We start from the raw sequence: 14,846 nt of genomic DNA, 5'->3' as shown, positions 1-14,846 counted from the left end.
TAACATTAAGTTTTTTAACAGGAATTTTTGACATGCATAATGTTTAACAAGGGATGGTGGAATAAAGTATAAATGGAACAAAGTATTATGATAACATGGCATAACAACGAACAGGAATAAATAAAAATATGTATACTTGGATTAGTGTTTATGCCGTATTTAAAAACTGGAACTAGGTATGGGGGAAAGAACAAACTCGTAAGTCGTAAAATGTCATTCCTGGACTAAAGTATAATGACCCTGAAGCGAGTACTGCAGAATAAAGTAGGCCTATAGTTGGATTACCGTATTGATCAGAGTGGTTTACTCGTCGCCAACCAACACAGAACGGTGAAAACGTGAATGGGCAACACTAATTTCTTGATGATGTAGAATTATTTAGCCATGGTAGGAGGAACATTTTAATTTATTATACTATGTTGAAATAGCAGAGAATAGAAGGAAGGAGATATTATCAGTATAGTTGCGTATGATCAATGTGTCGTGGATGTAGGTACCGAAGAATTTTGGTGACTGTGCGCAGCTTTCTCGTGCATATTGGATTCACAGGTTCTCTTCTCTATGCCACGACATCACCAAAATTGTTTGAAAAATTTACCAGTACACTAGATAAGATAAGCCGACAACAAAAATTTAAAGTATTCTTTAAATTTTAAAGAAAAGTTGGAAATTGTAGGTTTTCTGTTATAAATTCTTACATTTTGGGCACTTTCCAAAGTTATTTGGTAGTTTGGGCTAGTTTGTAACAATATTTTATAGACTATCCCTTTAAACTGGCACTCTCCCTTTATTTTTCTAACCTGGCTGGTTTTAACTATTTATACCGTGAAGTGTTTTCGTTATTCAAAAACTCTGACCTCTGACGTAAATGAAAAACCCGAAGACCTAGAGGAACTTGAACTTCATAAAGAAGGACCCACGAATGGGCCACGTGTTGGTGCGCGAAATACTAACGCGCTCGCGCTATAAAAAGGGGTCTCCGACCTTTGTTTAACTCTCTCTCTGACTATCACCTTGCTCCTGCTTGGTCAGATTCTGTTGCTGCAGCCCTTGGGCTCTACGCCCTCGGGCGTGGACCCTTCGGGGCCACGCCGCGGTTTTTGTCGTGAAGTCTCCGGACTTAAACTTTAAAGGCCGACTTCCATCGAAAAGGGTTCTTACGAACTGAAAACCGTGCATCGAGAGTAACAATGGAGCGACCGTGCCGATTTTCGAATCCCCGTTGGACAAAATTTTGAGGTGTTCTTACGAACTGAAAATCTTTATACGGGGGTTCTTACGAACTGAAAACCTTTATACGGGGGCTCTTACGAACTGAAGATAAACAATAGATATTTTCCTTCAGAGGGTCGTAAAAATCGGGAATAAAATATTTAAGAGACTTTCTATTGTTTATCTTCAGTTCGTAAGAACCCGCATAGCAAGGTTTTCAGTTCGTAAGAACCCCTCCAAATTTTGCCCCAGTGGGAACTCGAAAATTGGCACGGTCGCTCTATTGTTAAGAATCGATGCACGGTCTTCAGTTCGTAAGAACGCTTTTCGGTGGAAGTCGGCCTTTAACAACGCGCCGGTTACCTCAGGTAACTTACCTGGACGATATAATTTTCGCGCCGGACGCCTTTGTGCGGGTTTCAACATATGCGTAAATATAAACTTGAACTATTTTTATTTAAATTAAACCCAGATAGGTTTAACATTATTATTTATATTTAAATCATTTAAACCATTATTTGTCTAATTAAAGACGAGAGTTTTATTATAACAAGCATTAAGCTTTATTTTATTATTATTAATTTAAATATTTCCCCTAGACATTAATACGAACCAATTTAATAAAGTATAAATAACTTAAGTTCATAATTATTTAATATATATCTATGATCATTACCATTTTTTTATAAAAACTGTCTCAAGTTTGAGACTCTCGGTTTTTGAGTTGGGCTAGAAACTTGCCTTTTTTAGCCACATCGTTTGATGTACATCTAACGATGGGGGTATTAGTTTGACTTGGTCTGAAGAAGTAGTAGTAGTAGTAGAAGAAGAAGATGATGATGATGAAGAAGTATCGTTCGTCTTTTTAAAGGGAGAATGAAAAGAGTCATTGATGATTTTCAAAGGGAGAGCATTATGATTTGTCTATAACTGTGCATTGGGAATGTACTCTGCACATATAAATTAACACACTTAGAGTGAAAAGGGATAAACTGTGTTAAGGTGATATTTTTCATTCATTGGTGATTTTAAAGGAGAAAGGATTATGATTTACCCATGACAGTACAATGCGGATGCTCTGTAAGAATATTAATGAACAAACAGACAAATTTTTCATATTGCTGAAGTTCTTCGTCTCTTGCCAGCCCACACAAAGCTTGGTTACAGATTTGCGCGTGCTGACAACCGATGCTTTAACAGAGTATATACAGAATAAGCTCTCGTTCGTGATAGGGAGTTGCCTATCCTACAGCGTGAAAACTAATTTCCTCGCGCGCATTCTATATCCATGGTGGTACTTTACTTTGGACACCGCTAACCAATTACAGCACGAGATCATTTTAGAAATAAATAGCGCGCTCTCTCAGAAAGTTTAAAGGGGCTGACCGACCCCCTCTCCTTTTCTACCCACCCGCTATGCTAAGCTCTATGCGGAAGATTGTCGTTTGTTCCATGGTCTGATAAGCCCCTTTTAAGCTAGGAGGATATATTGGTGAGGGAGTCTTCGACTGTCCGTTTTCCCATTGAAACGCGCATGCAGATTATCGGCCGTTGTTTCCCCCGTTTTCACTCGTTCTGGGAGATTCTTAGCCGCGCAACTAGTTCCGCGCACATCGTCATCGGGCTTCGTCTGTTTCTTTTGTTTTAATTTTTGGTCGCGCTGCAATTTTTTAGTGCTTTAACGGAACATTTATCATTATTTTTTTATTAATAGTAAATTATGGTTCTTAGATAAAACTGAAGTAAAGGGAATGGTTTTTACTCTTTCTCTACAGCTAAAACTCTACAAGATAAGTGTTTTAGATGGATTAACGCCTTTGGGGGAGTCGAGTTAACGCCCGATAAAATTAAAAAATATCACTGCATGTGTAGTGAACACGTAATATTGGCGGCGTTGCTTCTAACTTTCTAAGGCCTAAGCTAGCATGAAGAACCCTCTATTTTTGAATAGGGATTTGCGTGGTCACGTGATGCGCGTAACCAAGTTAATTAGGTGCGGGTGCACGAAGCTCCCATCGGTGAGACCGAAACCAGAGAGCTCTAAGAACAGGCAGTCGAAGACTCCCTGACCACTATATACATTTATACTTTATTCCACCATCCCTTGTTAAAAATCCCTGTTAAAAACTTCAATGTTAAGAAAATAAAAATTTCAATTGTGGAATGGTTATATACATTCAAAATTTAAATTTTAAATTAACGTTGTAACTAACTTAATAGGTTTCCTTGAAAAAATCGTGAGTTTCATCAAGTTTGCTTTAAATATCAAATTTATGCAAAATACAAATTTGGTTTGAAACCTGTGAAACCTTTGATATTATGGTATAAAAGTAGTCGCTAAATTATAAACGTAAATAACTTAATAGGTTTCCTTGAAAAAACCATGAGTTTAACCGAGTTTGCTTGTTTCATACTTTTTATGCAAAATACAAATTTGGTTTGAAACCTGTGAAACCCTTGATATTATGGTATAAAATTAATCGATAAATTATGAGCGTAAATAACTTAATAGGTTTCCTTGAAAAAACCATGAGTTTCATCAAGTTTGCTTTAAATTTCAAATTTATGCAAAATACAAATTTGGTTTGAAACCTGTGAAACCCTTGATATAATGGCTTAAAACTATTCCCTAAATTATGAGCGTAAATAACTCCATGGATTTCCTTGAAAAAACCAAGAGTTTCATCGAGTTTGCTTGTTTTATACTTTTTATGCAAAATACAAATTTGGTGTGAAACCTGTGAAACCCTTGATATAATGGCTTAAAACTATTCCCTAAATTATGAGCGTAAATAACTCCATGGATTTCCTTGAAAAAACCATGAGTTTCATCAAGTTTGCATGTTATTTAATATTTATGCAAAATACAAATTTGGTTTGAAACCTGTGAAACCCTTGATATTATGGTATAAAACTAATGGCTAAATTATGAACGTAAATAACTTAATAGGTTTCCTTGAAAAAATCGTGAGTTTCATCGAGTTTGCTTGTTTTATACTTTTTATGCAAAATACAAATTTGGGTTGAAACCTGTGAAACCCTTGATATAATGGCTTAAAACTATTCCCTAAATTATGAGCGTAAATAACTCCATTGGTTTCCTTGAAAAAACCATGAGTTTCATCAAGTTTGCATGTTATTTAATATTTATGCAAAATACAAATTTATTTTGAAACCTGTGAAACCCTTGATATTATGGTATAAAACTAATGGCTAAATTATGAACGTAAATAACTTAATAGGTTTCCTTGAAAAAATCGTGAGTTTCATCGAGTTTGCTTGTTTTATACTTTTTATGCAAAATACAAATTTGGTTTGAAACCTGTGAAACCCTTGATATAATGGCTTAAAACTATTCCCTAAATTATGAGCATAAATAACTCCATGGATTTCCTTGAAAAAACCATGAGTTTCATCAAGTTTGCATGTTATTTAATATTTATGCAAAATACAAATTTGGTTTGAAACCTGTGAAACCCTTGATATTATGGTATAAAATTAATCGCTAAATTATGAGCGTAAATAACTCCATTGGTTTCCTTGAAAAAACCATGAGTTTCATCAAGTTTGCATGTTATTTAATATTTATGCAAAATACAAATTTGGTTTGAAACCTGTGAAACCCTTGATATTATGGTATAAAACTAATGGCTAAATTATGAACGTAAATAACTTAATAGGTTTCCTTGAAAAAATCGTGAGTTTCATCGAGTTTGCTTGTTTTATACTTTTTATGCAAAATACAAATTTGGTTTGAAACCTGTGAAACCCTTGATATAATGGCTTAAAACTATTCCCTAAATTATGAGCGTAAATAACTCCATGGATTTCCTTGAAAAAACCATGAGTTTCATCGAGTTTGCTTGTTTTATACTTTTTATGCAAAATACAAATTTGGTTTGAAACCTGTGAAACCCTTGATATAATGGCTTAAAACTATTCCCTAAATTATGAGTATAAATAACTCCATGGATTTCCTTGAAAAAACCATGAGTTTCATCAAGTTTGCATGTTATTTAATATTTATGCAAAATACAAATTTGGTTTGAAACCTGTGAAACCCTTGATATTATGGTATAAAATTAATCGCTAAATTATGAGCGTAAATAACTCCATTGGTTTCCTTGAAAAAACCATGAGTTTCATCAAGTTTGCATGTTATTTAATATTTATGCAAAATACAAATTTGGTTTGAAACCTGTGAAACCCTTGATATTATGGTATAAAACTAATGGCTAAATTATGAACGTAAATAACTTAATAGGTTTCCTTGAAAAAATCGTGAGTTTCATCGAGTTTGCTTGTTTTATACTTTTTATGCAAAATACAAATTTGGTTTGAAACCTGTGAAACCCTTGATATAATGGCTTAAAACTATTCCCTAAATTATGAGCGTAAATAACTCCATGGATTTCCTTGAAAAAACCATGAGTTTCATCGAGTTTGCTTGTTTTATACTTTTTATGCAAAATACAAATTTGGTTTGAAACCTGTGAAACCCTTGATATAATGGCTTAAAACTATTCCCTAAATTATGAGCATAAATAACTCCATGGATTTCCTTGAAAAAACCATGAGTTTCATCAAGTTTGCATGTTATTTAATATTTATGCAAAATACAAATTTGGTTTGAAACCTGTGAAACCCTTGATATTATGGTATAAAATTAATCGCTAAATTATGAGCGTAAATAACTCCATTGGTTTCCTTGAAAAAACCATGAGTTTCATCAAGTTTGCATGTTATTTAATATTTATGCAAAATACAAATTTGGTTTGAAACCTGTGAAACCCTTGATATTATGGTATAAAACTAATGGCTAAATTATGAACGTAAATAACTTAATAGGTTTCCTTGAAAAAATCGTGAGTTTCATCGAGTTTGCTTGTTTTATACTTTTTATGCAAAATACAAATTTGGTTTGAAACCTGTGAAACCCTTGATATAATGGCTTAAAACTATTCCCTAAATTATGAGCGTAAATAACTCCATGGATTTCCTTGAAAAAACCATGAGTTTCATCGAGTTTGCTTGTTTTATACTTTTTATGCAAAATACAAATTTGGTTTGAAACCTGTGAAACCCTTGATATAATGGCTTAATTCCCTAAATTATGAGCGTAAATAACTCCATGGATTTCCTTGAAAAAACCATGAGTTTCATCGAGTTTGCTGGTTTTATACTTTTTATGCAAAATACAAATTTCGTTTGAAACCTGTGAAACCCTTGATATTATGGTATAAAATTAATCTCTAAATTATGAACGTAAATAACTTAATAGGTTTCCTTGAAAAAACCATGAGTTTCATCAAGTTTGCTTGTTTTATACTTTTTATGCAAAATACAAATTTGGTTTGAAACCTGTGAAACCCTTGATTTATGGTTTAAAACTATTCCCTAAATTATGAGCGCAAATAATTTAATAGGTTTCCTTGAAAAAACCATGAGTTTCACCGAATTTTCGTTAAATATATGCAAATTAGTATTCTTGTGGCAAACCTTTGAAATAAGCGGCCTTATGCACGGGGAGGTTTGCTGGTGAATTTTATGCAAATTAGTATATTGGCTGCAAACTATTGAAAATACCGGCCTTATGCAAGAAAAAGTTTGTAGAATTTATGCAAATTAGTATTTTAGAAGCAAACCTTTGAAATTGGCGGCCTTATGCAAAAAATTGGTTTGCTGCAAACTTATGCAAATTAGTGGCGTCCTGTGAGCGGGGTAGATCGAGTAGGCTCTGATTATAATAAAAAAAATGGATATGAAGAAAAACGTGTTTAGTTTTAAGTTTTGTCTTTAATTTAAGGCGTAATTAAGTTATTTCCATTATATATTGGATATTTTTTCACTGATAATGAACTCAACTTTAAGGTAGCTGAAAATTCTTTATATTTCACGCTTTCCAAGTTCTTGGGTATCCTGATTTGAACAAGTCCTAAGCTGAAGTGATGGGGTCCGCGTGTTTTAATTATAAAATAATTTTAATTGGTCAATATTAGGTCGCGTGTCAGTTAAAATTTAGAGTAGAGATAAGGTTTTCTTTAAATTTGGTTGAAAATGACTAAAAAGAAGAAGTTACATGGCCGTCAAAAACATCAAGCTGATCCAGGCGAGATTCTTGGTTCTAATTCCTCCGATGAGGAAAACAATTCCCAATCTAGTATGACTAATAATGAGAGGCTTGTCAAATTCATTCTTAATAAATTAATTTTTTCAAAGACAAGTGTTGTCCACACGTGACAAAAGCTGTCAATCTTGGGGCTGTTAAGAAAGGTTTTAAAGGAAAATTGCAATTTGGCTCTTGTCAAAACTGTTCCAAAAAAGAAAATATTAGCGTAAAAGATGAGGAGGAATTTTGCGAAACAATATGGATGTGTTTACAATGTTGTCATCAAGGTTGTGGTAGATTATCCAGGTCAAAACACGCGTTGGAACATTATGAAACTCCTCATTCTGATTCACACTCTATTGTCGTTAATACTAGTTTATGGAGTATATGGTAATATATTAATTAATTATAGTCCTATAAATTCCACCATGGTTTATCGTGATTTTCCCTGAAAAAAAAACATTTGAAAGGTGTTATCAGTGTGATGATGAAGTTGATTTAGAATCATCTAAACGTTTATCAGAGTGTGTTGAATTTATTAAGAAACAAGTGGATATTTTAAGTAAAAACTCTAATAAACTTCCATCCAAACCTAGTGAGTTTAGGAATGAGAATTAGCCTTATTCCTGATCAGCGCCATCTACCCATAGCGGTGACTTTGAGAACTACTGTAAGCGGCAAGCCAATCAGATGTCGCTAAAATCTGGTGACGTCATTTTTGGTAAGACCCGAGAGTGCCAGTCAGTGACGTCACCAGATTTTAGCGACATCTGATTGGCTTGCCGCTTTACAGTAGTTCTCAAAGTCGCCGCTATGGGTAGGTGGCGCTGAACAGGAATAAGGCTAATTTTAGTATTAAAATTAATTTTAATTTTAATTGACCGGTGGAATTTTGTAGAACCCGTACTCAAAGAAACTCTGAATGAAGCTGTTAACTCAGAAACAGTTGAAAACATAAAAGTTACACCCGAGAAAGGTGTTAAGGGGGAGTCTAGTTTAAAAATTAATGAAACTAAGAAAATTAATGGTTTAATTTCTGATTCCAATTCTGCGCAAGTTAGGGTATGATAATAGTTTTTATGACACCCCTTGATTTGATAAAAATTTAATACTAAATTATACATTCCACATTTTTCTCTCCGTCTCCGTCTATAGGGTTTAGTTAATTTGACAAATACATGCTTTTTTAATGCTGTATTACAAGTAATTGAATTTTAACCAAGGGTTTTAATTATTTTCATTAATTATTTGATTCTTTTAAAGAATCTAAGTCAAATTCCTTGCTTTTTGGCGGCGTTAGAAGAGCATTGTAAAGCTGGAAAAGAGACTGAATGGAGGATAAAAACGCCGGCTGAACTGAGAAATGATATTGAAGATGTATTAACTACATATTTCAGAGTTTAGGAGAGTCTTAAATCGAATTTTAATTGTTAGGAATACATGACGCTTCCGTTACCACCCAGTGAAAGCATGGCTGTAACTTTAACAAACCTTTTACGCGAAATGAATTCATCTCCTCAGCAAAAAAAATCACCAAACATAAATCCCAAACCATTATTTTCCTTAATTGTTCAAAGGTAACTCTCTTTCCGTCTGTTTTAGAAGTGCGCGAGTCCTTGAGTCCGATTTTTCGGCACTCGTCGTCCCCGTCGAGTCCGATTTTTCGACACTCGTAGATCCCGTCGAGTCCGATTTTTCGGCACTCGTAGATCCCGTCGAGTCCGATTTTTCGACACTCGTAGATCCCGTCGAGTCCGATTTTTCGGCACTCGTTATCCCCGTCGAGTCCGATTTTTCGGCACTCGTCGTCCCCGTCGAGTCCGATTTTTCGGCACTCGTAGATCCCGTCGAGTCCGATTTTTCGACACTCGTAGATCCCGTCGAGTCCGATTTTTCGGCACTCGTTATCCCCGTCGAGTCCGATTTTTCGGCACTCGTCGTCCCCGTCGAGTCCGATTTTTCGGCACTCGTAGATCCCGTCGAGTCCGATTTTTCGACACTCGTAGATCCCGTCGAGTCCGATTTTTCGGCACTCGTTATCCCCGTCGAGTCCGATTTTTCGGCACTCGTCGTCCCCGTCGAGTCCGATTTTTCGACACTCGTCGTCCCCGTCGAGTCCGATTTTTCGGCACTCGTTATCCTCGTCGAGTCCGATTTTTCGGCACTCGTCGTCCCCGTCGAGTCCGATTTTTCGGCACTCGTTATCCCCGTCGAGTCCAATTTTTCGGCACTAGTCGTCCCCGTCGAGTCCGATTTTTCGGCACTCGTTATCCCCGTCGAGTCCGATTTTTCGGCACTCGTCGTCCCCGTCGAGTCCGATTTTTCGGCACTCGTTATCCCCGTCGAGTCCGATTTTTCGGCACTCGTTATCCCCGTCGAGTCCGATTTTTCGGCACTCGTTATCCCCGTCGAGTCCGATTTTTCGGCACTCGTTATCCCCGTCGAGTCCGATTTTTCGGCACTCGTTATCCCCGTCGAGTCCGATTTTTCGGCACTCGTTATCCCCGTCGAGTCCGATTTTTCGGCACTCGTTATCCCCGTCGAGTCCGATTTTTCGACACTCGTAGATCCCGTCGAGTCCGATTTTTTCGGCACTCGTTATCCCCGTCGAGTCCGATTTTTCGGCACTCGTCGTCCCCGTCGAGTCCGATTTTTCGACACTCGTCGTCCCCGTCGAGTCCGATTTTTCGGCACTCGTTATCCTCGTCGAGTCCGATTTTTCGGCACTCGTCGTCCCCGTCGAGTCCGATTTTTCGGCACTCGTTATCCCCGTCGAGTCCGATTTTTCGGCACTCGTCGTCCCCGTCGAGTCCGATTTTTCGGCACTCGTTATCCCCGTCGAGTCCGATTTTTCGGCACTCGTTATCCCCGTCGAGTCCGATTTTTCGGCACTCGTCGTCCCCGTCGAGTCCGATTTTTCGGCACTCGTTATCCCCGTCGAGTCCGATTTTTCGGCACTCGTTATCCCCGTCGAGTCCGATTTTTCGGCACTCGTTATCCCCGTCGAGTCCGATTTTTCGGCACTCGTTATCCCCGTCGAGTCCGATTTTTCGGCACTCGTTATCCCCGTCGAGTCCGATTTTTCGGCACTCGTTATCCCCGTCGAGTCCGATTTTTCGGCACTCGTTATCCCCGTCGAGTCCGATTTTTCGACACTCGTAGATCCCGTCGAGTCCGATTTTTCGGCACTCGTTATCCCCGTCGAGTCCGATTTTTCGGCACTCGTCGTCCCCGTCGAGTCCGATTTTTCGACACTCGTCGTCCCCGTCGAGTCCGATTTTTCGGCACTCGTTATCCTCGTCGAGTCCGATTTTTCGGCACTCGTCGTCCCCGTCGAGTCCGATTTTTCGGCACTCGTTATCCCCGTCGAGTCCGATTTTTCGGCACTCGTCGTCCCCGTCGAGTCCGATTTTTCGGCACTCGTTATCCCCGTCGAGTCCGATTTTTCGGCACTCGTTATCCCCGTCGAGTCCGATTTTTCGGCACTCGTCGTCCCCGTCGAGTCCGATTTTTCGGCACTCGTTATCCCCGTCGAGTCCGATTTTTCGGCACTCGTTATCCCCGTCGAGTCCGATTTTTCGGCACTCGTTATCCCCGTCGAGTCCGATTTTTCGGCACTCGTTATCCCCGTCGAGTCCGATTTTTCGGCACTCGTTATCCCCGTCGAGTCCGATTTTTCGGCACTCGTTATCCCCGTCGAGTCCGATTTTTCGGCACTCGTTATCCCCGTCGAGTCCGATTTTTCGGTACTCGTTATCCCCGTCAAGTCCATAAAAACATTGTTCCGAGTCCAGAATTCTTAATCTAGTCTAATTCTTTGAAACTTTGAGGACTCGGACTCGATGTCGAGCACCCGCTGACCTAGTCTTTTTTCCTAATTATTAAAGTACTTAATCTACTAATTAGGTTTTCTCAGTTTCGTGGCGGTTATCAACAAGATAGTCACGAATTTCTTAGGTGTCTTTTAGACTCAGTTCGAACTGAGGAAGTTAAAAGGCAAAAGAGGGCTGTATTAAAACTTTTTAATTTAACGGAAAAAACCAGACCCGACCAAGTTGAGGAAGATGTTAAACTCAAAGTTAAAGCGTTGGGTAAAAACGCGATGCATACTGTTATTGATAAAGTATTTGGTGGACAGCTTGTTAGTACCGTTTTATGCGAGCAGTGCCAAATGGTAATTAAGTTAATTAAGTTAAAACTTAATTAGTTTTTGAATTATTTCTTGGTTTGACTTTAAAAAAATAGACATCTCAGGTTTTTGAGTCTTTCATGGACCTTTCCCTTCCAGTTTGCGAAGAAAAGGTTAGTTTTAATTAAACCAACGTATCTTAAACTAATTACAATAATTAATTAGCCAACGAGACCAGGGTTACACCGAAAAAGTTTTTCCGAAGATGGTCCAGATGATAGAAAAGGACCTTCAAAATACCAAGAGAAAAAACTCAAAAGGCAAACGAAGAAGGAAATTAAAGTATATTTAATTTTAAATAACTTTTTAATTAATCTTTGTACATTATGAGTTGACCAAACAATTTGCTAATTGCTTAGAAACAAGCGAAATTAACTAAGAAATCGGCTAAAGTCGTTCCACTTTCCGCATCTTCCGAGTCCGTATTTCGATCGGAAGGAACTGGAAACGAAGACGAAGGGTCTGAAGCTGGTAATTAATCTAATTAGAAGAACTTATTAGAGGTGTGCGGCGACACCTAATTTTTAGGTTTGGAGACGCGAGTCCTGGAAAAGTGGACTGGTCGAGTCCAATTTTCCAGGTCGGGTCGATCTCACCAAGTCCAGAATTCATAATGGAGTCCTTAATTCGAGTCCAATAGAAAACCGAGTTCCGAGTCCAGAATTCTTAATCGAGTCCAATAAAAAAACGAGTTCCGAGTCCAGAATTCTTAATCGAGTCCAATAGAAAAACGAGTTCCGAGTCCGGAATTCTTAATCGAGTCCAATAGAAAAACGAGTTCCGAGTCCGGAATTCTTAATCGAGTCCAATAGAAAAACGAGTTCCGAGTCCGGAATTCTTAATCGAGTCCAATAGAAAAACGAGTTCCGAGTCCGGAATTCTTAATCGAGTCCGATAGAAAAACGAGTTCCGAGTCCGGAATTCTTAATCGAGTCCGATAGAAAAACGAGTTCCGAGTCCGGAATTCTTAATCGAGTCCGATAGAAAAACGAGTTTTGAGTCCGAGTTCTTGGAACCTAAGAATCGGGACTCGCTTATCTCTAATAATTACTGAACTTATTGCTGAAATATTTTATTGTAGACGTTAATGACGCTGATATAGAAGACAACGAAGACGATAATGTCAGTCAAGAAACTTCTTCCAATTTTCCTACCAATGACAAAAATAATAAAACTGAAAACGAATGCCATAATACTTCGGAATCGACAAGTACTAACGATTCTATCGTCGCCGATTCGGATCAAAGTACATCTCTGTCCAGAACTCTCTCTTCCTCCTCCGAAGTGACGATAGTCGGATCGGACATCGATAACAATAAGGAGAAGGACATGGACGTTTTAGTTCAAGCCGTCTCGGAGTTGGTGATTCGCGGGAATAAATGCGAAAGCAAGGATAGCCTGATTGAATCGCCTGATGACGGCAATGCAATAGGGTCACCCGTCGTCCCTCTTCCTAAGGATACGATGTACCATCTCGGAAGCACGGATTCCGGTTTAGGACACGCGGATAAACCCGAGAAGGAAAATTCCGCCGTCGCCACCACGACGACAACGACGACGACGGAGGATGAATGGAAATCTTTGAAACAAGAATGGAAACAAAAATCGTGGACGAGTTTGGCTCCCCGTTACGCCCCGACCTCTCACGAATGTTCCGTTCTTTCTTGTCTTAACCTTTTCACTCATCCCGAACTTCTGATGGGAAAAAATAAATTTGGATGCGATAATTGCACCAAGATTAAGGCTGAGCAGTCGGGACTCGAAAAAGGTATTTATATATTATTATTAATTACGGGTGTGCGAGTCCCACTTTTTAGGTTACGAGTCGGACTCGCGCGGGGGTACTCGCGAATTAAAGTAATTATAGTAATAATTGGTATATTAATGAAATACCATTAGATAAGCAACCAATGGTGTACACAAACGCCACCAAACAACTTCACGTTTTTAATCCGCCAGCTGTTCTTACTTTACATTTAAAACGCTTTCATCAGGTATTTATTAAGGCCCTAATAGCAGGGTTCATACAAACCTGGAAAACAGGGAAAACCTGGAATAATCAGGGAAATAAATAGTTGACAAAAACCTCAGGGAAATTTAGAATTTTTAGTAAAATTCAGGGAAATCAGGGAAATTTACGTCAAACAGGGGCCGAGTATTTAAGCAAAATGTTCGTGAACATACCCCCCTCCATAGGAATAGCATTAAACTATACTTTGGAGGCTCATAACTCTGGTTCTAGTAGAGATATGTGCATGTCCTTTGAGTATGTTATAGTCCAATTTGTCCCCCATCCAACCATACTAAAAACTTAGGGCTATGACAAACAGGGGCCGAGTAATTAATCAAAATGTTCATAAACATACCCCCCTCCATAGGATTAACATTACACTATACTTTGGAGGCTCATAACTCTGGTTTTACTAGGGATACGGGGATGTCCTTTTAGTATGTTATAGTCCTATTTATCCCTCCCCCTCCATTAACATTGGCTCCATAGGATACTCCATATCTGGGGAGAAACCTGGAAAACTCAGGGAAGTATATGTTGAAAAAACCTGGAAATCTCAGGGAAATTTGTTTTCCAAAAGTTGTATGAACCCTGTAATAGTAATTAGCCCTAATGTCACTTAACTTATCGTATATTAATTTAATTTAAACTTGACAGTCTGGAATGTCTTTAACGAAAGTCAACCAGTTTGTAGATTTCCCTCTCATCCTAGATTTGGCTCCCTTTTGTAGTTCCATAGCCTTGGTAATTGATTTTATTACTTCCGTTCCGTTTCCCGAACGAAGGTCGACCAAGGTTTCTAACTTTAAATATTCCCCAGGGTCTTCCTCACTTAAAAATGGGTCAAAATAAAATTCTCTACTCCCTTTGCGGGGTCGTTCATCATAGTGGTACTTTAAGCGGTGGTCATTACACCGCCTATATTAGAAAAAGCGGTACTGGAATACCCAATTTATCGTTTCTAAATGATAAAGCTTTGAGTCAAGCCGATGTTGATTCACTCTTGGAGGAATTTATGAAGAAAAAGGATTTTGACGAGAAAAACAACCGCGGCGGTGAATCGGCGGCGGCGGCGACGGCGGATAATGCCGAAATGAATTATATCGAGGAACCGGAAATACACGGCGGGAAATGGTATCACGTTAGCGATACTCACGTCAGTCAAGTCACCGAATCCGCCGTTTTGAGGTGTCAGGCCTATTTGCTATTTTACGAAAGAATAGTGTAATTAAATTTAGATGTAAATATATATTTTACAATTAATCAATCAAAATATCTTTGGAATGAGAATAAAACCAATAAATTATGTTTAGGGGCGATTATCG

At 38.3% G+C, this 14,846-nt stretch overlaps 1 protein-coding gene across 1 annotated transcript; it reads left to right on the top strand.

Moving 5' to 3' along the window:
• Positions 1–6,922: 6,922 nt before the first annotated feature.
• On the top strand, positions 6,923–14,840 carry Usp16-45 (ubiquitin specific protease 16/45). The gene is made up of 15 exons (XM_089853445.1): positions 6,923–7,372; positions 7,432–7,711; positions 7,792–7,916; positions 8,220–8,383; positions 8,477–8,524; positions 8,585–8,698; positions 8,756–8,898; positions 11,228–11,495; positions 11,567–11,623; positions 11,676–11,792; positions 11,870–11,981; positions 12,592–13,278; positions 13,410–13,504; positions 14,179–14,265; positions 14,342–14,840. Exons 1-15 carry the CDS (start codon positions 7,270–7,272, stop codon positions 14,747–14,749), a joined length of 2,808 nt encoding a protein of 935 aa, XP_089709571.1. The 5' UTR covers positions 6,923–7,269; the 3' UTR covers positions 14,750–14,840.
• The last annotated feature ends 6 nt before the right edge of the window (positions 14,841–14,846 follow it).

Source organism: Phalangium opilio, unplaced genomic scaffold (assembly GCF_054372755.1).
Source record: "Phalangium opilio isolate 3A_F unplaced genomic scaffold, DU_Popi_V2 ptg000115l_1, whole genome shotgun sequence".
NCBI lineage: Eukaryota > Metazoa > Arthropoda > Arachnida > Opiliones > Phalangiidae > Phalangium > Phalangium opilio.
Note: the sequence above shows the minus strand (reverse complement) of the source record. Positions and strands in the feature narration are given on the sequence as shown.